The 23,669-nt window shown below is 41.4% G+C and overlaps 1 protein-coding gene across 1 annotated transcript in view; it reads right to left on the bottom strand.

Annotated features, from left to right (window-relative positions):
* The window catches only part of TMEM62 (transmembrane protein 62), a 154,496-nt gene that overhangs the window by 98,256 nt on the left and 32,571 nt on the right, over nt 1-23,669 (bottom strand). The window contains exons 7-9 of the mRNA XM_053697803.1: nt 20,575-20,697; nt 20,339-20,494; nt 13,364-13,523 (exon numbers count right to left, since the gene is read on the bottom strand). Of these exons, the coding sequence (XP_053553778.1) occupies nt 13,364-13,523; nt 20,339-20,494; nt 20,575-20,697 (439 nt within the window). The remainder of the gene's footprint in view (nt 1-13,363; nt 13,524-20,338; nt 20,495-20,574; nt 20,698-23,669) is intronic.

The following is a 23,669-nucleotide window of genomic DNA, read 5'->3' as shown; positions in this document are numbered from 1 at the left end:
TATAGCTCCTCCCTTCCCTCCCACCTCCAGTCATTCGACCAAAGTTAGGAAGAGAAAGGAAAAGCCAAGGTGCAGAGGTGACTGAAATTTAAAAAAAATAAAAACCTGTCTTAGAAAAACAGGGTGGGCCGTGGACTCATCGTATCGTAAAATAAATACATTTATCAGGTAAGCATAAATTTCCTTTTCTTTAACAAGATTTATTTCTTTTACGATATGACGAGTCCACGGATTTCATCCTTACTTATGGGATACAATATCAAAGCTGTAGGACACGGATGAAAGGGAGGGACAAGACAGGAACCTAAAGGGAAGGCACCACTGCTTGAAGAACCTTTCTCCCAAAAACAACCTCAGAAGAAGCAAAAGTATAAAATTTGGAAAATTTGGAAAAAGTGTGAAGAGACAACCAAGTTGCAGCCTTGCAAATCTGTTAAACAGAAGCATCATTCTTAAATGCCCATGAGGAAGCCACAGCCCTAGTGGAATGAGCTGTAATTCTTTCAGGAGGCTGCTGTCCAGCAGTCTCATAAGGAAGACAGATGATACTCTTCAGCCAAAAGGAAAGAGAGGTAGCCGTAGCTTTCTGGCCCCTACGTTTCCCAGAAAAAACAACAAACAATGAAGATGATTGCCGAAAATCCTTAGTCGCCTGCAAGTAAAACTTCAGGACACGAACCACGTCTAAGTTACGTAACAGACGCTCCTTCTTTGAAAAAGGATTAGGACACAAGGAAGGAACCACAATTTCCTGATTAATTTTCTTATTAGAAACCACCTTAGGAAGAAAACCAGGTTTGGTACGTAAGACCACCTTATCAGAATGAAAAATAAGATAAGGGGAATCACATTGTAAAGCTGAAAGCTCAGAAACTCTGCGAGCAGAAGAAATAGCAACCAAAAATAAAACTTTCCAAGATAACAACTTAATATCTATGGAATGCATAGGTTCAAACGGAACCCCTTGAAGAACATTAAGAAATAAATTCAAACTCCAAGGAGGAGCAATTGGTCTAAACACAGGTCTGATTCTAGTTAGAGCCTGACAAAAAGATTGAACGTCTGGAACATCTGACAGACGTTTGTGCAACAGAATAGACAAAGCAGAAATCTGTCCCTTTAAGGAACTTGCTGACAATCCTTCTTGGAGAAAAGATAAAATCCTGGGAATCCTAACCCTACTCCACGAGTAGCCCTTGGAGTCGCACCAATAAAGATATTTACGCCATATCTTATGGTAAATCTTTCTATTAACAGACTTACGAGCCTGAATCAAGGTATCAATGACCGCATCAGAGAACCCTCGCTTAGATAAAATCAAGCGTTCAATCTCCAAGCAGTTAGCTGTAGAGAAATTAGATTCGGGTGAAGGAAGGGCCCCTGAATGAGAAGGTCCTGCCTCAATGGAAGCGTCCACGGTGGCAGAGAGGACATGTCCACTAGATCCACATACCAAATCCTGCATGGCCATGCAGGAGCGATTAGGATTACTGAAGCCCTCTCCTGTTTGATCCGAGCAATCATCCGGGGAAGGAGAGCAAACGGTGGAAACACATAAAGCTAGGTTGAACGACCAAGGCACTGCCAAGGGGACTATCAATTCGGACTGAGGATCCCTTGATCTGGATCCGTATCTTGGGAGCTTGGCATTCTGACGAGACGCCATCAGATCCAATTCCGGCCTGCCCCACCTGAGAATCAGAGCGGGGGAGCTCCCATTCCCCCAGATGAAACGACTGTCTGCTCAAAAAGTCCACTTCCCAGTTGTCCATTCCTGGGATGTATATTGCTGACAAATAACAAGAGTGAGCTTCCGCCCACTGAATTATCTTGGATACTTCTGTCATCGCTAAGGAACTTCTTGTCCCCCCTGATGATTGATGTAAGCCACAGTCGTGATGTTGTCCGACTGGAACCGAATGAATTTGGCCGAAGCCAACTGAGGCCAAGCCTGAAGCGCATTGAATATCGCTCTTAATTCCAGAATATTGATTGGAAGGAGAGACTCCGACCGAGTCCACACACCCTGAGCCTTCAGGGAGTTCCAGACTGCACCCCAACCTAGAAGACTGGCGTCTGTTGTCACTATTACCCATGAAGGTCTGCGGAAGCACGTCCCTTGGGACAGATGATCCTGCGACAACCACCAAAGAATTGAGTCTCTTGTCTCCTGATCCAGATCTATCCGAGGAGACAATTCTGCATAATCTCCATTCCATTGTCTGAGCATGCTCAGTTGTAGAGGTCTGAGATGAAATCGAGCAAACAGAATGATGTCCATTGCCGCAACCATTAATCCAATTGCCTCCATACACTGAGCCACTGAAGGCCGAGGATTGGACTGAAGAGCGCGGCATGTATTCAGAATCTTTTACTTTCTGACCTCCGTCAAGAAAATTTTCATGGACACAGAATCTATTAGAGTTCCCAGGAAGAGAACCCTTGTCTGTGGAACTAGTGAACTCTTTCCTAGATTCACCTTCCACCCGTGAGTCCTTAGAAAGGCCAGAACCATGTTGGTATGCAACTTTGTCAGTTGAAAAGACGATGCCTTGATCAGAATATCGTCCAGATAAGGCGCCACTGCAATACCCCGCGGTCTGAGAACCGCCAGCAGAGACCCTAGAACCTTTGTGAAGATCCTGGTTGCCGTGGCCAACCCGAAGGGGAGAGCCACAAACTGAAAATGCTTGTCCAGAAAGGCAAATCTTAGGAACTGGTAATGATCGATGTGGATAGGGATGTGAAGGTATGCATCCTTTAAGTCCACGGTAGTCATATATTGACCCTCCTGGATCAATGGAAGAATTGTCCGAATAGTCTCCATCTTGAAGGATTGGAAACTTGTTTAGACTCTTGAGATCTAAAATGGGTCAACAAGTTCCCTCTTTTTTGGGAACCACGAAAAGATTTGAGTAAAACCCCCGCCCCTGTTGTTGTATCGGGACGGGACAAATTACTCCCATAGTAGAGAGGTCGTTTACACAACTTAAGAACGCCTCTCTTTATCTGGTCTATAGACAATCGTGAAAAAAGGAACCTTCCCCTTGGGAAGGAATTTTTTAACTCCAGCGGATACCCTTGAGACACGATTTCCAGTGTCCAGGGATCCTGAACGTCTCTCATCCAAGCCTGGACAAAGAGAGAAAGTCTGCCCCCTACCAGATCCGGACCCGGATCGGGGGGCCGCCCCTTCATGCAGTCTTGGGAGCAGCAGCGGGCTTCTTGGGTTGTTTACCCTTGTTCCAAGCCTGATTGGGTCTCCAGACGGCCTTGGCTTGAGCAAAATTCCCTTCCTGTTTAGCGGAAGTGGCAGAGGGGACTCCCTTGAAGTTTCGAAAGGAACGAAAATTACTCTGTCTGTTCCTCTGCTTAGAAGACTTATCCTGAGGTAATTGATGACCCTTACCTCCCATAATGTCAGAAATGATCTCTTTCAAGTCAGGCCCGAATAGGGTCTTTCCCTTGAACGGAATGGTCAAAAGCTTGAATTTAGATGACACATCTGCAGACCAAGATTTCAACCATAAGGCTGTGCGCGTTAAAATGGCAAAACCTGCATTCTTAGCCCCCAATTTTGCAATCTGAAAGGCGGCATCTGTAACAAAAGAATTAGCCAGCTTAAGGGCCTTAATTCTGTCCATTATTTCCTCTAAAGAAGTCTCGGTCTTCAGAGACTCTTCTAAGGCGTCAAACCAAAAGGCAGCTTCAGTTGTGACTGGCACAATGCAGGCTGTCGGTTGTAGAAGAAACCCTTGATGAACAAATAACTTCTTCAGAAGACCCTCTAACTTTTTATCCATAGGGTCCTTGAAAGCACAACTGTCCTCAATAGGGATAGTCGTACGCTTAGCCAGGGTAGAGATAGCTTCCTCCACCTTAGGGACCGTTTGCCAAGAATCCCGAACGGTGTCAGCTATAGGGTAAATTTTCTTAAAAGTAGGGGACGGAGAAAACGGGATACCAGTCTTTCCCATTCCCTTGTAATAATTTCCGAAATTCTCTTAGGAACTGGAAAAATATCAGAAGAAGAAGGGGAACCTCTAAATATTTGTCCATCTTACACAATTTCTCTGGAGGTACCACAATATAGTCACAGTCGTCCAGAGTCAGCAAAACCTCCCGCAACAACAGACGGAGGTGTTCAAGCTTAAATCTAAAGGATATTACGTCCGAATCTGTCTGGGGTAATGCACTTCCTGAATCAGACAATTCCCCTTCAGATAGAATCTCTCTACCTCCCACTTCAGAGCTCTGGAAGTGTATGTCAGAGATCACTATCAAAGAGTCAGAAGTCGCCTGGACCATCTGGTCCGCCCTTCTACTACGCTTGCCTTGTAACACTGGCAACTTGGACAAAACCTCTGTAAGAGTAGATGACATAACTGCCGCCATATCCTGCAGAGTAAATGAACGCAGTTGATGGTGCCTGAGCAGGTGTTAAAGGCTGTGACGCTTGGGGAGAAAGAAGTGGCATAGCCTGAGTCTCCTCAAGCTGAGAAGCATCCTTAGAGTTATTTGCATGAAAGAAAATTTGTTCTTTAAACTGCAAAGCCCTCTCAGTACAAGAGGGACAAAATGTAAGAGGGGGTTCCACATTGGCAGCTAAGCACATAGAACAAGTCTGTTCCAGTAGATCAGCCATGATAAAATGAAAAACAAGAGCAATATTGGTCGTGTCAGATATATGAAATAACAAAACAAGTACTGTGTCTTTAAATTCTGAAAAACGATACTGTGCCTTTAAATTTTAAAACTACATAAAAAATTTCTGCAGCTTGAACGATAGAGGCTTTTAACGAAAAGATGAAAAACAATCAAATACTCAACTGGTAATATCAAAAATATTTGTATCTCAGGAGAATCTAACCCTTAATAGAGTGGTGGACTATATTAACCCCTGCACCAAGCCACAGCTCTGCTGTGGCGCCTACCTCACACCAGACAGGATGCACAACAATCACAGCCTAGGTCCGCTTGCTATATTTCAAGTATTAGACCAAGCAGACCTAGGAGCAGGAACCCTCCGTGCAGAAACAGAATAGCAAGTGCGCAACAAGACGCGCAAACGAAAGCCCCGCCCATCATGGGCAGATACAGTCAAAAAAAGCGCCGTTGAGAAAATACGACGGACAGACCCGACTTCGCCAATGTGACCCTCAATCCATCCACACATAAAAGAATAAAGGATCCTTTATTACCACATAGTTCCCCAGCCTTAAAAAACAGAATTTATGTTTACCTGATAAATTTCTTTCTCCTACGGTGTATCCGGTCCACGGCTTCATCCTTACTTGTGGGATATTCTCTTCCCCTACAGGAAGTGGCAAAGAGAACACACAGCAGAGCTGTCCATATAGCTCCCCCTAGGCTCCGCCCCCCCAGTCATTCGACCGACGGTTAGGAGAAAAAGGAGAACCATAGGGTGCAGTGGTGACTGTAGTTTGGAAAAATAAATTTAAACCTGACCAAATGCCAGGGTGGGCCGTGGACCGGATACACCGTAGGAGAAAGAAATTTATCAGGTAAACATAAATTCTGTTTTCTCCTACATTGGTTTATCCGATCCACGGCTTCATCCTTACTTGTGGGAACCAATACCAAAGCTTTAGGACACGGATGAAGGGAGGGAACAAGTCAGGTAACCTAAACGGAAGGCACCACTGCTTGTAAAACCTTTCAACCAAAAATAGCCTCCGAAGAAGCAAAAGTAATGAATTTGTAAAATTTGGTGAATGTATGCAGTGAAGACCAAGTCGCTGCCTTACAAATCTGTTCAACAGAAGCCTCATTCTTGAAAGCCCATGTGGAAGCCACAGCTCTGGTGGAATGAGCTGTAATTCGTTCAGGAGGCTACTGTCCAGCAGTCTCATAAGCCAATCTGATGATGCTTTTCAGCCAGAAGGAAAGAGGTAGCAGTCGCTTTCTGACCTCTCCTCTTACCAGAATAGACAACAAACAAAGATGTTGCTTGTCTGAAATCTTTAGTTGCTTGTAAATAGAATTAAATAGAATTTTAAAGCACGAACCACATCAAGATTGTGTAACAGTCGTTCCTTCCTAGAAACTGGATTAGGACACAGAGAAGGAACAATAATTTCCTGGTTAATATTCTTATTAGAAACAACTTTTGGAAGGAAACCAGGTTTGGTACGCAAAACAACCTTATCTGCATGGAACACCAGATAAGGTGAATTACACTGCAAAGCAGACAATTCAGACACTCTTCTAGCAGAAGAAATAGCAACCAAAAACAAAACTTTCCAAGATAGTAACTTAATATCTATGGAATGTAGAGGTTCAAACGGAACCCCCTGAAGAACTGAAAGAACTAAATTTAGACTCCATGGAGGAGCCACAGGTCTGTAGACAGGCTTGATTCTGACTAAAGCCTGTACAAACGCCTGAACATCTGGCACGGCTGCCAGACGCTTGTGTAACAAAACAGACAGGGCAGATATCTGTCCTTTTAAATAACTAGCTGATAGACCTTTCTCCAATCCTTCTTGGAGAAAAGATAGTATGCTTGGAATCCTAATCTTACTCCATGAGTAATCCTTGGATTCACACCAACAAAGATATTTCCGCCATATCTTATGGTAAATCTTCCTGGTAACAGGCTTTCTAGCCTGGATCAGAGTATCTATAACTGATTCCGAAAACCCACGCTTCGCTAGAATCAAGCGTTCAATCTCCAAGCAGTCAGTTGCAGAGAAACTAGGTTTGGATGTTCGAATGGACCTTGAATTAGAAGGTCCTGCCTCAAAGGTAGCTTCCATGGTGGAACCGATGACATATTTACCAGGTCTGCATACCAAGTCCTGCATGGCCACGCAGGAGCTATCAGAATTACCGAAGCCTTCTCCTGTTTGATCCTGGCTACTAGCCGGGGGAGGGGGGAGAAGAGGAAACGGTGGAAAGACATAAGCTAGATTGAACGACCAAGGCGCCACTAAGGCATCTACTAATGTCGCCTTGGGATCTCTGGACCTGGACCCGTAACGTGGAACTTTGGAGTTCTGACGTGACGCCATCAGATCCAGATCTGGAATGCCCCATAGTTGAGTTAACTGGGCAAAAATCTCCGGGTGAAGTTCCCACTCCCCCGGATGAAAAGTCTGACGACTCAGAGAATCCGCTTCCCAGTTGTCCACTCCTGGGATGTGAATTGCTGATAGATGGCAGGAGTGATCCTCCGCCCATTTGATGATCTTGGATACCTCCCTCATCGCCAGGGAACTCTTTGTTCTCCCCTGATGATTGATGTACGCTACAGTCGTCATGTTGTCCGACTGAAATCTGATGAATTTGGCCTCTGCTAGTTGAGGCCATGCCTGGAGCGCATTGAATATCGCTCTCAATTCCAAAATGTTTATCGGGAGAAGAGACTCTTCCCGAGACCATAGACCCTGAGCTTTCAGGGACTCCCAGACCGCACCCCAGCCTAAGAGGCTGGCGTCGGTCGTGACAATGATCCACTCCGGTCTGCGGAAACTCATTCCCTGAGACAACCACCAGAGGAGTGAGTCTCTGGTTTTCTGGTCCATTTGTATCTGGGGAGACAAATCTGGATAATCCCCATTCCACTGTTTGAGCATGCACAGTTGCAATGGTCTTAAATGAATTCGAGCAAAAGGAACCACGTCCATTGCCGCAACCATTAGTCCTATTGCCTCCATGCACTGAGCTATGGAGGGTTGTGGAATGGATTGAAGAACTCGACAGGTGTTCAAAAGTTTTAACTTCCTGACCTCCATCAGAAAGATCTTCATTTCTACCGAGTCTATTATTGTTCCCAGGAAGGGAACCCTTGTGCAGGGGGAGAGAGAACTCTTTTCTATGTTCACCTTCCACCCGTGAGACCTTAGAAAGGCTAGAACTATGTCTGTATGAGCCTTTGTCTTGTGAAAGGACGACGCTTGTATTAAAATGTCGTCTAGGTAAGGTGCTACTGCAATGCCCCTTGGCCTTAGCACCGCTAGAAGGGGCCCTAGCACCTTTGTGAAAATTCTGGGAGCAGTGGCCAATCCGAAGGGAAGAGCCACGAACTAGTAATGTTTGTCCAGAAAGGCGAACCTTAGGAACTGATGGTGATCTTTGTGGATAGGAATATGCAGGTACGCATCCTTTAAGTCCACGGTAGTCATATATTGACCCTCCTGGATCATTGGTAAAATTGTCCGAATGGTTTCCATTTTGAATGATGGAACTCCGAGGAATTTGTTTAGGATTTTTAAATCCAGAATTGGCCTGAAAGTTCCTTCCTTTTTGGGAACTACAAACAGGTTTGAGCAAAAACCCAGCCCCTGTTCTGCTGTTGGAACTGGGTGTATTACTCCCATTTTTAAAAGGTCTTCTACGCAATGTAAGAATGCCTGTCTCTTTATCTGGTCTAAAGATAAGCGAGACATGTGGAACCTTCCCTTTGGAGGAACGTCCTTGAATTCTAGAAGATACCCCTGAGAGAGACAATTTCTAGTGCCCAGGGGTCCGGAACATCTCTTGCCCAAGCCTGAGCAAAGAGAGAAAGTCTGCCCCCCACTAGATCCGATCCCGGATCGGGGGCTAACCTTTCATGCTGTCTTGGTAGCAGCAGCAGGCTTCTTGGCCTGTTTACCTTTGTTCCAGCCTTGCAATGGTTTCCATGCTGGTTTGGGCTGGGATGCGTTACCCTCTTGCTTAGAGGCTGCAGAGGCAGAAGCAGGTCCGTTCCTGAAGTTGCGAAATGAACGAAAATTAGACTTATTTTTAGCTTTGAAAGGTCTATCTTGTGGGAGGGCATGGCCCTTTCCCCCAGTGATATCCGAAATAATTTCTTTCAACTCTGGCCCGAATAGGGTCTTACCCTTGAAAGGAATATTAAGCAATTTTGTTTTGGACGACACATCCACCGACCAAGATTTTAGCCAAAGCGCTCTGCACGCCACGATTGCAAAACTTGAATTTTTCGCCGCTAATTTAGCTAATTGAAAAGCGGCATCTGTAATGAAGGCATTAGCCAATTTCAGAGCGTGAATTCTGTCCATGACTTCATCATAAGAAGTCTCCTTTTGGAGCGAGTTTTCTAATTCCTCAAACCAAAAAGACGCTGCCGTGGTTACAGGAATAATACAAGAAATTAGTTGAAGAAGAAAACCTTGATGGACAAAAATTTTCTTAAGCAAACCTTCTAATTTTTTATCCATAGGATCTTTGAAAGCGCAACTATCTTCTATTGGTATAGTCGTGCGTTTAGCTAGTGTTGAAACTGCCCCCTCTACCTTAGGGACCGTCTGCCACGCGTCCTTTCTGGGGTCAACAATGGGAAACATTTTCTTAAATATAGGGGGGGGAACAAAAGGTACACCTGGTCTCTCCCACTCTCTAGTCACTATATCCGCCACCCTTTTGGGTATCGGAAACGCATCAGTGTGTACTGGGACTTCTAAGAATTTGTCCATTTTACACAATTTTTCTGGGACCACCAAAGGTTCACAATCATCAAGTGTAGCTAGGACCTCCTTAAGTAGGGCGCGGAGGTGTTCTAGCTTAAATTTAAATGCTATGGTATCAGGCTCTGCCTGCTGAGAAACTTTTCCTGTGTCAGAAATTTCTCCCTCAGACAGGCCCTCCCTCACCGCCAAGTCAGATTGATGTGAGGGTACTACAGATAAATTATCCTCTGCGTCAGCTTGCTCATTTTCTGTGTTTAAAACTGAGCAATCACGCTTCCTAGGAAAAGCTGGCAGTTTAGATAAAAATGCTGAGAGAGAATTATCCATTACTGTCGCTAACTGTTGCATGGTAATCACAATTGGTGCACTAGATGTAGTGGGCAACGTTTGCGTGGGCATAGCTGGTATTGACACAGAAGGAGAGGATAGCGAGCTATCTTCACTACCTTCAGCTAAAGAATCATCTTGGGCTATATTTTTAAGTGTGATTGTATGGTCCTTAAGCTGCTTGGTCGCTATGGCACACTTCACACATAAATCTAATGGGGGAACCACCTTGGACTTTGAGCATACAGAACATAGGCTATCTGAAGGTTCAGACATTTTTGACAGGCATCAACAGAACTTCAAAGCAATAAAAATTATTTTTGACAAAAACGTTACTGTCTCTTTAAATAATAAAAGTGCACACTTTATTACTGAAACATCAAAAAACCATCAAATAAACATCCGATTTTAATGAAATTTTCACCACGGTGTCTTAATGCTTTGAAAAGATTGCACACAAATTTTCAGACCAATTAACCCCTCAATGCCCAAACCGGAGCTAATAACAGATATTAACCGGTTAACACAGTACAGTCCCCTGCCACAGCTTCCACTGTGGCCTTTACCTTCCTTAGGGATTAATCTGGTAGCAAATAAGCCTCTCTGGAGTCCTTTTCTGAGCCCCTGGACTCCCCACGTGAAGCTGCATGGTCAGAATTGATGGCAAGATGAATGCAGTATGTTATCAAACAGAACGCCTCGTTTCTTTTACAAGATACGATGAGTCCACGGATTTCATCCTTACTTATGGGATTACGCCTCCTGGTCAGCAGGAAGTGGCAAAGAGCACCACAGCAGAGCTGTATATATAGCTCATCCCTTCACTCCCACCTCCAGTCATTATCTTTGCCTGTGTTAGTGATAGGAAGAGGTAAAGTGAGGTGTTAGTTTAGTTTCTTCAAATTTTGCTCAACGCTCACTTCTTGTCTGGTTTGTAAAAACCTGTAATACCAGCGCTGTCTGTAAGTGAGAGCTGAGCTCGTTAGCACCGCACAGCCTCTAACGCAAAACTCGTAATCTAGGTGATTGAGTTACTTGGTCATAACAAGGGGCATTATACATGGCTGCAAAAGAACACAGCCTTCCAAGACAAACACTTGCTACCCACAGTAAAATTTGGTGGATGTTCCATCATACTGTGGGGCTGTGTGGCCAGTGCTGGTACTGGGAATCTTGTTAAAATTGAGGGTCGCATGGATTCCACTCAAATTTAGCAGATACTTGATAATAATGTTGAGGAATCAGTCACAAAGTTGAAGTTACGCCGGGGCTGGATATTTCAACAAGACAACGACCCAAAACATTGCTCAAAATTTACTCTGGCATTTATGCAGAGGAACAAGTACAATGTTCTAGATTGGCCATCCCAGTCCCCAGACCTGAATATCATTGAAAATCTGTGTGGTGATTTGAAGTGGGCTGTCCATGCTCGGCAACCATCAAACCTAACTGAACTGGAGATGTTTTTCAAGGAGGAATGGTCCAAAATACATTCATCCAGAATCCAGACACTCATTACAGGCTATAGGAAGCGTCTAGAGGCTGTTATTTCTGCTAATGTAGGCTCTACTAAATATTGATGCAATATTTCTGTTGGGGTGCCCAAATTTATGCACCTGTCTAATTTCGTTTGGATGCATATTGCACATTTTCTGTTAATCCAATAAACCTCATTTCACTACTGAAATATTACTGTGTCCTTCAGTTATTTGATAGATCAAAATGAAATTGCTGATCCAAACACCCAATTATTTATAAATGAAAATCATGAAAATTGTCAGGGGTGCCTAAACTTTTGCATACGACTGTATATTTGATATATATATATATATATATATATATATATATATATATATATATATATATATATATATATATACATACACACACATATACACACATACACTTTCAGGGTATTGAAACATGCAATATCATTTTTGTTTAATTTTAATGTGTTTAAATGGAAATACTTGAAATTCCTATGTTCTTCACATAGGAAAAAAAATGTTCTTTTTATTTTCAAATAAATATTTATATATATATATATATATATATATATAGAGAGAGAGAGAAAATACAAAACATGGAAGGGAACTTGGAGTGCAGTTCCCTTCCATGTTTTGTATTTTCTCTGGGTGATTACATCCACCTGTGCACCCCTTCTTTGTTCTCAGTTTGTTTGGCTTTGTGAGCTTGCATGATGGTGTGGCTGTGTTAGGGACTCAGGCAGTGGAAAGGACCTTGACGTGGTGCCTGAGCTTTCCCATTTGGCCAGATGCGGGAACTAACCTTTCCAGTTGTGATTTTATCTTAGCTGTGAGCTAGCTGGTGAGTGCTGGGTGTTTCTATGTGTTGTATTACTTTTTATTTGTAATCCCCCTTGTTTCTTGCACCCATTCCGGACTGGGGTTAACTGCCTGTGGCTCTGGTGACATCACAGCTTTTTTGGAGTGCTATTTAGCCCCCAGGGCTGGATGTTGCTGAGTCATAGGATGTGTACCTGGTCCGGTCTTGGAGTGCAGTTCCCTTCCATGTTTTATATATATATATATATATATATATATATATATATATATATATATATATATATATATATATATATATATATATATATATATATATATATATATATATATATATATATATATATATAAATAATAAAAAGAAAATTTTCTTCTATGTTAGGTTAGCGCAGTTGCAATATTTGTCCTGAAGTTAGCGTGCATCAGTCTTTTACTCTCAGTCTAACTTTTTACTTTCAACTTGTAATATGCATGCTTATATGGCTGAGATAAAATGTTTACTTTTACCGCAAATAGAGAGAAAGAAATATTCTGTACACCACTTGCAATCTAGCTCTTAGATGCTTAAAAGATGAGGTCATAATGTTAACTTAAATTGCTGTAAAAACTGATGCAGAATATGCTAAGAACACTGCTGACTGCACAAATTCATTGGAGACTAAAATAAGAGAGGTTTTTCAAATTTGTGCATATTAGGCACAGATACATACGAAAGGGTGAAGTATATTACTTAAAAGACAACAGCTAAATGTTATATTTTTGACAATGGTAATACACATTTTTTAACCTTCAAATATTTTGGTCTTTTATACATTAATTTAGAGTAAAAAAAAAAAAAAGTCTGAAACTGAATCAGGACTGAGCCTGCTTATATTATTTCTAGCTTATCCACTGCCAGTCTTATAATTCATTAAAAAGGACAAAATTAAATGAAAATTTTCATGATTCAGATAATGCATGCAGTTTAAACAGCTTTCTAATTTAATTCTCTTAGGCAAGTTGTTCTATTTGTATCCTTTGTTGAAGAGTGGGCTCAGGAGGGAACAGCAGTGTACTACTGAGAGCTAGCTGAACATGTGGTGAGGCATATATGTGCAACCACCAATCATCAGCTAGATTCCAGTAGTGAATTGATGCTCCTGAAGCTACCTAGATATGATTTTCAACAAAGGATAACGATGCAAGTTTCAGAATGCAATTAAATTGGAAAGTTGTTGAAAATGAATGCTCTTTTTGAATAATGAAAGTTTAAAATTTAATTTGGACTTTACTGTCCTTTTAAAGGCTTAAAAATCTCACCTGGACTTTAACTTTAATTTCATGAACCCCAGTCTTGTAGTTTTCAGGCGTCCATTCCAGCACATACAGAGGACCAGATGCTTGAGAAGCTTCCCCCAGCTCAACTCCATCTATACTAACCCTCACGCTGCCGATAGGTGTTGTAGAGAATGCCAGGATCCTTCATGGGGTGAAATGCAAACACTTAAATGTCACATTTCAGCACAAAAAAGGTTTAGCAACATTAGCTCATAACTAAAAACATTTTTGCCATACACCTCACCTCCATATCTCTGAGTTTTCAATGCCTGTGCAAGTGGCTCCATGTCACATGGACAGTAAAAAGCCAAATCGCTGAAAGATGAACAGCAAAAATGTTTCTAATAATAGTGAATACAAAAATTCTAATCAAAACTGAAATGCATGGACAAAATGATTTAAAAAAATAAAATATCAGATTTTTGTTTTAATTTAAATTGGATTTTTGTTTTAATTTAAATTGGATTGTTTTTAAATAAAATGCTTTTTGAGGAAAAATCCATCTGAAAATAGTTTCTGTTTAAGATACATTATAATCTAAATGTTATTCATCCTGAAAATTATGGATTTGTGTCTGACGAAATTACATGCCCCTTCTTCACAGCAAAAATGATACAAAATGAACATACAGAGTTGAGAAATAGACCTTAAATGGACATAACCATGAAAGAAAACTTTTGGGTTTCAGAGAGCATATAATTTTCAGATTTACTTCTATTATCAAGTTTGCTTCATTCTATTGATATCCTTTGTTGAAGGAGAGCAATGCTCTTCTGGGGTCTAGCTGAATACATTGGGTGAGACAGTGACAAGCAGCTCACAGTAGTGCATTGCTTCTGAGATTATCTATGCATGCTTTTCAACAATGGATACCAAAAAAACAAAGCAAATTAGCTAAGAAGTCATTTGGAAAATTGTTAAAAAGTGCATGTTATCTCTGAATCATGAAAGTTTAGATTTGACTGACATTTGATGTCATTGCTCCTCTGCAAATCTGTGTGCACACAGAATCAACACATGCTAAGTTTCAAGATGCTCACATAATTGAAGATTCGTTGGAGTGGAATAGATTTGTAAAATGACTTACGGGTTAGGAGGCAGGGGCAAGCATAACAAATTAAATATGTTATTGTTTAAGCTAAACTTTTGTACAGCTGATCAAATATGAATTTTTCATTCATTTCAATGATCTATCTATTTATGCATCTAATGATATCCATCTAATGAGGGGCATGGATAAAAAAAACTGCATTGATCAAGCAAATCACTGTACAGAATGATATTTTAAAATTGCTGGGGGTAAAAAAATGCAATTTCTTAACATTTAAGTATTCTACAAAAGACATTTTTTTACTATATTTATTTTAAGGCGCCGCCAAATTCTGCAGCACTGGGTATTCCAACTCAATGCCCACAGCAAGCTTGCAATTTCCCTAGATAATACTTGAAATACAAAACATATACCCATGTATATACTGCATAACTTCAGCATTGAAAATAGAGAATTAAAGTTATATTTGGCTTGTTAAAAAAAACTTAAAATGATGCTTACCAGATAATTTTCTTTTTTTCAGATGGAAAGAGTCCACAGCTGCATTCATTACTTTTGGGAAATAAGAACCTGGCCACCAGGAGGAGGTAAAGACACCCCAGCCAAAGGCTTAAATACTCCTCCCACTTCCCTCATCCCCCAGTCATTCTGCCGAGGAACAAGAAACAGTAGAAGAAATACCAGGGTGAAAAGGTGCCAGAAGAATAAAAAATAAAGACGCCCCACAGAAAAAAATATGGGTGGGGAGCTGTGGAAAGAAAATTATCAGGTAAGCATAATTTAAGTTTTTCTTCATAAATGGGTCCACAGCTGCATTCATTACTTTTGGGGAAAACAATACCCAAGCTATAGAGGACACTGAATGCAAAAACGGGAGGGTACAAGAGGCGGGCCATTCTGAGGGCACCAGGCCTGAAAAAAAACACAACTCAACCAAACCCTGCTTCATCTGAGCCGGGCAAAAAATTTAGAAGGAAAAGGCCTCAAGGACACTGACCTGCAGATAGTCCGAAAGCCTAACCAGAGACCGCAAGCAGACTCACTGAGCCAACACTCCTCCAGGAGCACCGTCACCCAGCAGTGGGTCCACACACACAACCCTTCTAGTAAAGTACCAAAATCCCCAAAAGGGAGAGGACAAGGGTAATCCAAAGGGATACCCAAAGGTACAGCAAAATTCATAAAGGAAAACCCCCCCTCAAGGAAGGTCAAGTCCACAGAGACCCGAATGGATCCCGAGAACAAGGAGAGACAACGCCCAACCCACAAGGAGCAACCGGGCATCATAATGGAAAATAAACATCTCCCAAACATCGTGCAACAGCATCGAAAAATACAGCTGAACACAAAGTCCTCAAAACGTCAGAACTTAGAGACTGAGCAAACAGCAAAGTACAAGTAGCAAACTCAGAAAATAAACATCTGAGTTCAGTAACATGCTGCCATCAATAGGAACACGGAGAAACACTATCCGTAAGAAAGAAGCGGCCTAACAAAATAGCAGATTGCCCAACCTCAAAGACAGAGGTCACTCTCCAGGCAATCTAGGCCGCCAAGTCTACTCACAGATCACAAAGGGGGAGAGGCACAGAACCTCTAAAAACAAGGACCACTGTCACCCCCAAGACCTGAGAATGAACAACAGATCTCAGATCCTACACCTAGCAGGACCAGCCCAAGCCGCGGCAGATCTGAAAGCAAGGGAACTGAAAGGAACCCCAAGATCAGCCCCCAAAAGGGCGGAAGAATGGACACAGCCACCTCAACCGAAAGACAAATCGAGCAGGCGATAGACCCCAGATGGGAAGGAACATCTCAAAGAGCAGACCTGAAAAAGATAAAACATCTGCTACAATCTCCCGAACACAGGAGAGGCCCCCAAAAAGGGAACCACACCTCCGTAAGGAGGACACTGAGGCCCCTGAAGAAGAGAGCGTTAACGCCTGACCATAAGACAGGAAGTCGTAGAAAGAACCGAGAGGACACAAGGCCACATCACTGACGAACACGGAAGAACCCCATAAAACACCATCATGCTAGCTCACATACCAGGCGCAAAGTGACAGCTAAGCAACCGCAAACCTTCTGTTCGCTAGGCAGGAAAACCCACCATCAGGTAATGATAGTTGGCTGTCCCAAGGGAACTGTATCGTCCGGCACAAGTCAAGCACCAAGGAGCCCCGGCTCTCTGTAAATCTGGCCAAGTTGTAAAACAGAACAGCCAGAACAAGGGCTAAGCCCAAGTACCCCGGAAACTGGAACCCCCAGGCCAGTCGTAGGATCATAAGGTCCGGTAGCATCCCACAGCGGGATCCAGAGAAAAATGCTGAGTAAAACCCTTGACCACTGGAAGATCAGGACAAGAAGCCTGGGTCTCACAAATGTTTAGATTAAACAATCTTCCAGGAACACAAATCCCTTGTCTGATATAAAAAAAAAGACCTCCCAGGGAAAAATCCAGAACAACCCGGAAAACAAGAACAAGAAGCTCTTGCAAGTCCCAACCCAAAGGAAAGAGACCACTACTCGCAGGAGCCCAACACTCCAAAGAGCCAGGGCTATAAAAGGACACTGGAGCTAACAGGAGTCCAAGCAACAGTCACGTGATTGTGCTTGAAAAGTGCGGCTAACCCCCCTAAAGGGACACAAAGCACTGCTCATCTAATCAACCCCCGAAGGAGGAAAAGCTGAGTAGACCACGCCGGGGTCGAACTAGCAACCCTCGGTTTGCCACAGTACAGAGTAGCCACAGAGCATTAGTATGCTGAGCTAGGTGTCCAGCTAGCCACGAGCTCCAGACAACAGGGGAACAGTGAGGACAAGTCACCCAAACAGAGCAACATCAAACCGCCACATCACCTCAGATTCGAAAGTAAAACCTGGGTTTGGATGCCACCTGGATGGCAATACCTAAACCATATAAGTGGAAAACCACTAAGACCTCTTCTATCCCAAGAACGAGATGTAGAGCATGCCCAACACCAGGAAAGGACCCCTAACCAGATACCAGAAGGACTCCACTGTCCAATGTCTTGAAAAGGAACAACCATATCCCGAAGGGAATCTCAGTCCTCCGAAGGCGAACCATCCCAAGGAGAAATGGACAATCTAAGAGGTCTCAATGAAGAAGAGAACCACTAAAGGAACAAGTCCACAAAGGAGAATTTCCTAAAGCAACACCGCCCCGCCGGCGGAAAGAGATGCTAAACCCTCTATCTTTCCGTTCACGTGGGAAGAAATACTCTAGGTTCCGAGGGTATCGGAAACAGAGTGGCGCAGCAAAATTCACTGACCCAGTCACCAGAGCGACGGCTATTTAGGACCGAAACAATTCCGAGAGCCGCACGGACCGCAAGTCCTCTTGGGAATGCTTAGCTGAAACTATTAAAACAAATAACATAAATAATGTTAAGAGCACTCAGCACCCCAACCTGATAAGCAAGGTATAATAGGCGCCACATGTCTGAATAAGCTGTGAGACAGAAGATCTGAACCCAAGCAGGACCAGCCTGCAACCAGGGTCATAACTGCCAAGCTGGCTATTAATCCGCCCTCAAAGAGGGAGGGAGAAAACAGACAAACATGGGACCAACTGTTCCCGAACAACTTCCATAGAAGCAAACCGCGAGTATCGATCCCAGAGATTTTTAAGTTTCCGCAGGAAACATAATATGCAAAATAAAATAAAATTCATCCTAACCGGATAAAATAAAATAAACAGGCCACCCGAGGGTTAACGACCAAGAAGAACAGAAAGATCTGCAGGACCAGCCGAACGGAAATCCTGTTCTTCCAACAAAACTGGGAAAGATCTCGATAACAAGACTTAAAGGAGAGAACTTCATCCCCCCATGTCTAACAAGGTGAGCCATTCGACGGAGAAGACTGATGAGTCCCATACCCGAGATGGATAGGGTCCCCAAACAGCTCAAAAATGTGTCTGAGTAAAACACAAAGGCGAATCCGCCTGTAACGATTGTAAGGAACAGTTACAACCGCAGGGAACTGCACATGCCCTCCAGTTGCCGAGAGACCTGGGGCAATCAGGCACGAGCACAATCGAAAATAAACATCTGGACTTTGTAGACGCGCAAGCGCCAAAAGTATGTAAAAGCGAAAACGTGCCATAACCTATGGAGGGGGGGGGGGGAACAATCCATCCTCAGAGGTGGGAAACACATAACCTGGGTTACCCACATGTGTAGTAGTAGGGAGCAGTAGGGAACTCGCCTCCCGGAGGACAGGGCACCCCGAGGCGCATGGCTCAGCAGTCCCTTGAATCCCCGAGGAACAAGGTGCTCTAGGACGGACTAAAGAACATAACTGACCGACCTAAGTCAATTGGGCCAATTCGCATTCGTCACAGGACAAAGAATCTGAATCAGAAAGGTGAACAATCTCAACATCAGCATCCTCCATAACTGGATAAAGGATACACCAAAATGGACTATATATAAAACAATTAAAACAGCACCCGACACCCACAATGGCTGGGGCACTCACCACCTCCTATGAACCAGACACCAGCGGACTAGAATTCTCCCTCGCCACACAGTCAGGATCGCGGAAAAACAAACATGATTAAAAAAAAAAAAAAACCTGTTCTGTAATCCCCCTCAGGAGATATTAACCCTTGATTCCAAGATACTAAAGGAGTCCCACTGAGACCCTGTATTTTTCATGTGAAGCGAAGTTCGACAATGTCGATTGCTTGTGGAGTTCTTAAAATGAGTTGGGATGGTTTCACAGAAAGACTCTTCCTGCATCTCCGGACTCTAACTCTCATCCAAGCCCTCACTAAGAGACTGACAGAATTACTTAAAACTCCCGTCCCATGTCGAAGAGTACTACCCTCCATAAGAGACGAAAACAAACTTCTGACACTTCTTTGCCAACCTCCTGGGACGAAAGGCAAAGAATGACTGGGGGATGAGGGAAGTGGGAGGAGTATTTAAGCCTTTGGCTGGGGTGTCTTTGCCTCCTCCTGGTGGCCAGGTTCTTATTTCCCAAAAGTAATGAATGCAGCTGTGGACTCTTTCCATTTATGAAGAAAATACATATATACATAAGGGAAGCTTTCCTTTAATACAGAATTGTATTTAATTGCATCTCTCGTATGATATTGGTAAGGAACTCAAGTCTTAGAAAGAAAGAAAATCTGGATATTGCAAAAGACTAAAAGATATATACACATAAACAAAACAGTCAAATATATAATCATCTGTTAAACACAACCTAAATATATACATAAATGCATAAGGCATATTGTATGAACCATATATAGATACTCAACAAAAGGGTCAAAATAAAACCATCATTCACAGAGAGCATGGAATGTAATAAAAAATAAATAATTTTCCAATTTACATGGAGTCTTTATCTGCACACATGTGCAAGAGTTCACAGTGTATATGTACTGAGCATGTGCAAGAGTTCACAGTGTTTACGTATATAAGTGTCTAATTGCTGATGGCTGTAACAGGATACAGGGGACAAGGGAATGTCAGGAAAGTTTTTTTCAGAAAAAGAATTGTACTGCTTCCATGAAATTCAAAGTAAATCTTACTGCACTGTCTTAATATTGTGTATTTGTTAATATTATGATGATATAACTCTACTGCATTCAATTAACTTCACTTTTATTATATTGCTGATGTCCGGGACATCAATATAGCCCTACATTTATTCTGTAAGAATTATATTGGGACCTTGATAAATTACAAACATACAACAAACAAAACTGAACATACAGCAGTCATTTAAACTATCCCTGATCATTCTTCTCTTTTCTCCCAGTTGGAGAGTAAAATAAATGTATCTAAGGCTATAGATACAATTTATACAAATCTCATTAGGCTAATGACCATTCGTGCGTAAGATAAATATCACTGAACTAAGGTCCTTACCGGATATGGGTGGAATGCAACATTCTTATCAAAGGCTCCTGAGCAGGGTTTGTATAAAGGGCAGATTTGGGATTAGTAATGAGGACCACTGGCCACTGTTCAAATATCAGATCCACAAAGCTGAAGAGGTCATGATCAAAGGCAAAGATGCGATACCTTAAGTAAACAAGAGACAGATTTAGAATCTTGTGAAAACAAACAACATGTGTTTAGGGAAGGGGCTGCATTTTATTCACCTCCTGTTGGCCATCCAGTCTCCAAGCTCAAGCTCTAGGGTTCCTTCTTGGTGCTGACTATACAAGGCAGGTGCTAGTCCCCCCAAAGTGTGTAGATGCCCACACATGTATGCCACAGCTGAACTAGAAATAGAAACATATGTTGATTGTGCCAATGAAATTACATACTTTAGAATTCTATTCATTATCAATATTAAATTCTTCCTTCTTACTCATATTTAATTTTAATTATTATTTTTAACACCAGGGAAAACCCTTCTTGCCTTCATCTGAAACAGACTCATGTGGCTGAAATAGTAAACTCTGTTAATCCTCTAGTCACTAACTTGGTTGCACCATCAGTCTAATATACACAATAAAGAATATAATCATACGGATACAGATGCCAGGTCACAAGAAAAGGGGAAATTTGTTTCTCATGTTCATAGTTGCATCACTAGTTTAATCAAGAATAAAAAAAAAGCAAGCCAGCATCTTTAAACACCAAAAAAAGCTTCAACAGAGCAATATAAATTTGTAAATTATTCATATATGAAAAGCACCACTAGAGCCTACCTATATGAATAGCCTCAAAGTGCCTGAGTATTGGTTGTTTATTGAGGCTATTGATATGTTCTAGATAACAGCGACTTACACAGCAATACACAAAATTTGAGTACAGCCACCCCATAATAGATCCCCGTTGTGAGGGAAAGGTAATTGATGCTTAGAGAGGTACCTATTTTTTTGTGTCTCATGTGATAATGGGAATAATTTCCTAGTTTGTGTGTCTGCCTATTTGGATAATCAATTATTGTTTTATATGTAATTTGGATGCCTGAGTATCTGGTTATGTGTTTTCATTTTTTAATAGACGTGTTTCATACTTTTATCTTTTTTTAGATTTTTAATTAAAGGTTATATTTTAGCTGGTAAACTCTAGTGGGGCAACAATAAACAACAATAAACAAAAATATCAATGTGGAAATATATAGCAACTTTTCTCCACAATGTTGCAATTTAAAATATGGTAACTGTTTTTAAATTGTTGCGATGCAAAAAATAATTCCACCGGTAACACAAACAACAGCACTTTTCAAATATAACACCAAAGAACCTTATTAGGATAATGTCAATTTTTGCTGTTAAAAATCAAGCTTAATATTCATGTTTTCTAATAGGTTATTGTTAACCTCCAGTAGAAGGAATATATACTGTATATCCACAGTTCCCTTTATATATGAAGTGTGAAAGTTCACAATGTCCTCGGCGGATTTACCGCGCTCAGAGGGATAGTGTAAAAGATGGTGTACCTTTAAAATGTTCCCCTCGGCGGCAGCTGTCAGCGTCCAGAGGGATATTGTGAGTATGAATCAAAGCAGGTACCTTGAGTATGGAAACTTTTGTAAGGGCTTCTGTGTACTTCTTACTTGTGTTCCTCTTTATCAGGCGGTTGGTTTACAAGGCTCGGGTGGCGGTTATTCGTCACCTGACTCCCCTCTGTATATCAGAGGTCCGAGATCGTGACCTGGTCCAACTGCTTTAGATAGCTCTGATGATAGATTGTGCTACTTCCTTTTCTTCCAATATCCTAGGTGCCTTTAGGAAATGGCTGTTTATAGCACAAATGGAGTATTTCGCTCAAGAGTGTTGGTCTGTTGGTTATCGTTTCACCCGATGGGCTTTATCAAGACATGCATTTACTACTCACTTGCAGACTTATAAAGGGCTTCCTTCTTGTCAATTGGCTAAAATTGCACCTGTGTATTCTTTCTGAAGAGGTGCAATTTATTTAAGGAGGAATTTTTATTATAATGTCCAAACATTGCTTAATTCCAAAGATAATAAGCCGTGGGTTACTTAACATTCGAATAAAAATTTTCTCATAATGGCTAAGAATTATTGGTATCATTTACAATAACGTTATATAGTTGCAAATCTATATAAATATTAATTCTTGGAGAATAAAAATGAGTACTTGTCTAATAATATATGGAAAGAGTTATGCATAGTAATTAGTGTGTTAAGGAGGTATTATTTCAGAATTAGAGAATGATCATTATATGCAATTCATAAATCTTAATTTACCTTTTTGTAAAGTCTCTCAACTAAGTTAGTGTAAAATTAAGAACTATATGTGGGGGGAGTATTGCACTAGAGGGATAGTTCATAGTGAATTTGAGTCAGTGTATATTCATATATATTAATAAAATAGTTGTGCAGAAAGAACATATATATTTTATAGAAGAGGGGAAATATCAATTTCTGAATTAAGACCTCCTGGTTGGAGAGTGTCAAGTAAGTAAATTATTTCTGCGCTCTCCAGTCAGGTTTCATTTTTTTTAATACCCCAGTATCGGAAATCTTTCAAATTATTTTTGTGTACTTCTCTGAAGTGACTATAGATATATGGGTCTAGATTGCCCCTATTAATACAGGACAAATAAATGTTCCCTGATTCTTTCGCGTGATGATGTGGTTGTTTCGCCTATGTAGATTTTTTTACATGAGCATTGAATTGCATAGGATTATACCTTTGTCTTGGCATCTAATCATATCCTTAATATTAAATATAAAATTGTTTGTTTCAGATTTTAGAGTTTTTAGTTTGCTACTGTACTTGCAAGCCTTGCAACCAAAACAAGGAAAGAAGCCATAGAGCCATTTGCCTTTTATGCTGACTTCAAAGCTTTTATTTTTACATTTTTTTAGTTCACTGGGAGCTAGCAGTTTTTTTTAATTTTTTTGCTTTTCTATATATTATTTTTGGTTGTTTTAATTTTGTTATGAGTCTATTGTCATGATAGAAATTGGTAATAAATGGCACATTGATTATAGAGGGGTCTTTCTGTTGATTTTTTTTCTTTTGGTCGATATGTGAGAAGGCTATCCCTTTCCCTTTTTTCAACTCCTTGTTTAGCTTGTTGAATTACTACTGGATCGTATTCCCTTTCTATGAATATCTGTTCTAAGATTTTAATTTGTTCCTGATAATCTATTGTTCTAGAACAGTTTCTCTTTATTCTAAGGTATTGTCCTTTGGGGACATTATCTTTCCACGTTTTCAAGTGGCAGCTGTTATAGTGTATTAGATTATTAGCATCAACCTCCTTGAA

This window comes from Bombina bombina, chromosome 1, assembly GCF_027579735.1.
Source record: "Bombina bombina isolate aBomBom1 chromosome 1, aBomBom1.pri, whole genome shotgun sequence".
Taxonomy (NCBI): domain Eukaryota; kingdom Metazoa; phylum Chordata; class Amphibia; order Anura; family Bombinatoridae; genus Bombina; species Bombina bombina.
This window is presented reverse-complemented; position numbering and strand designations above follow the sequence as displayed.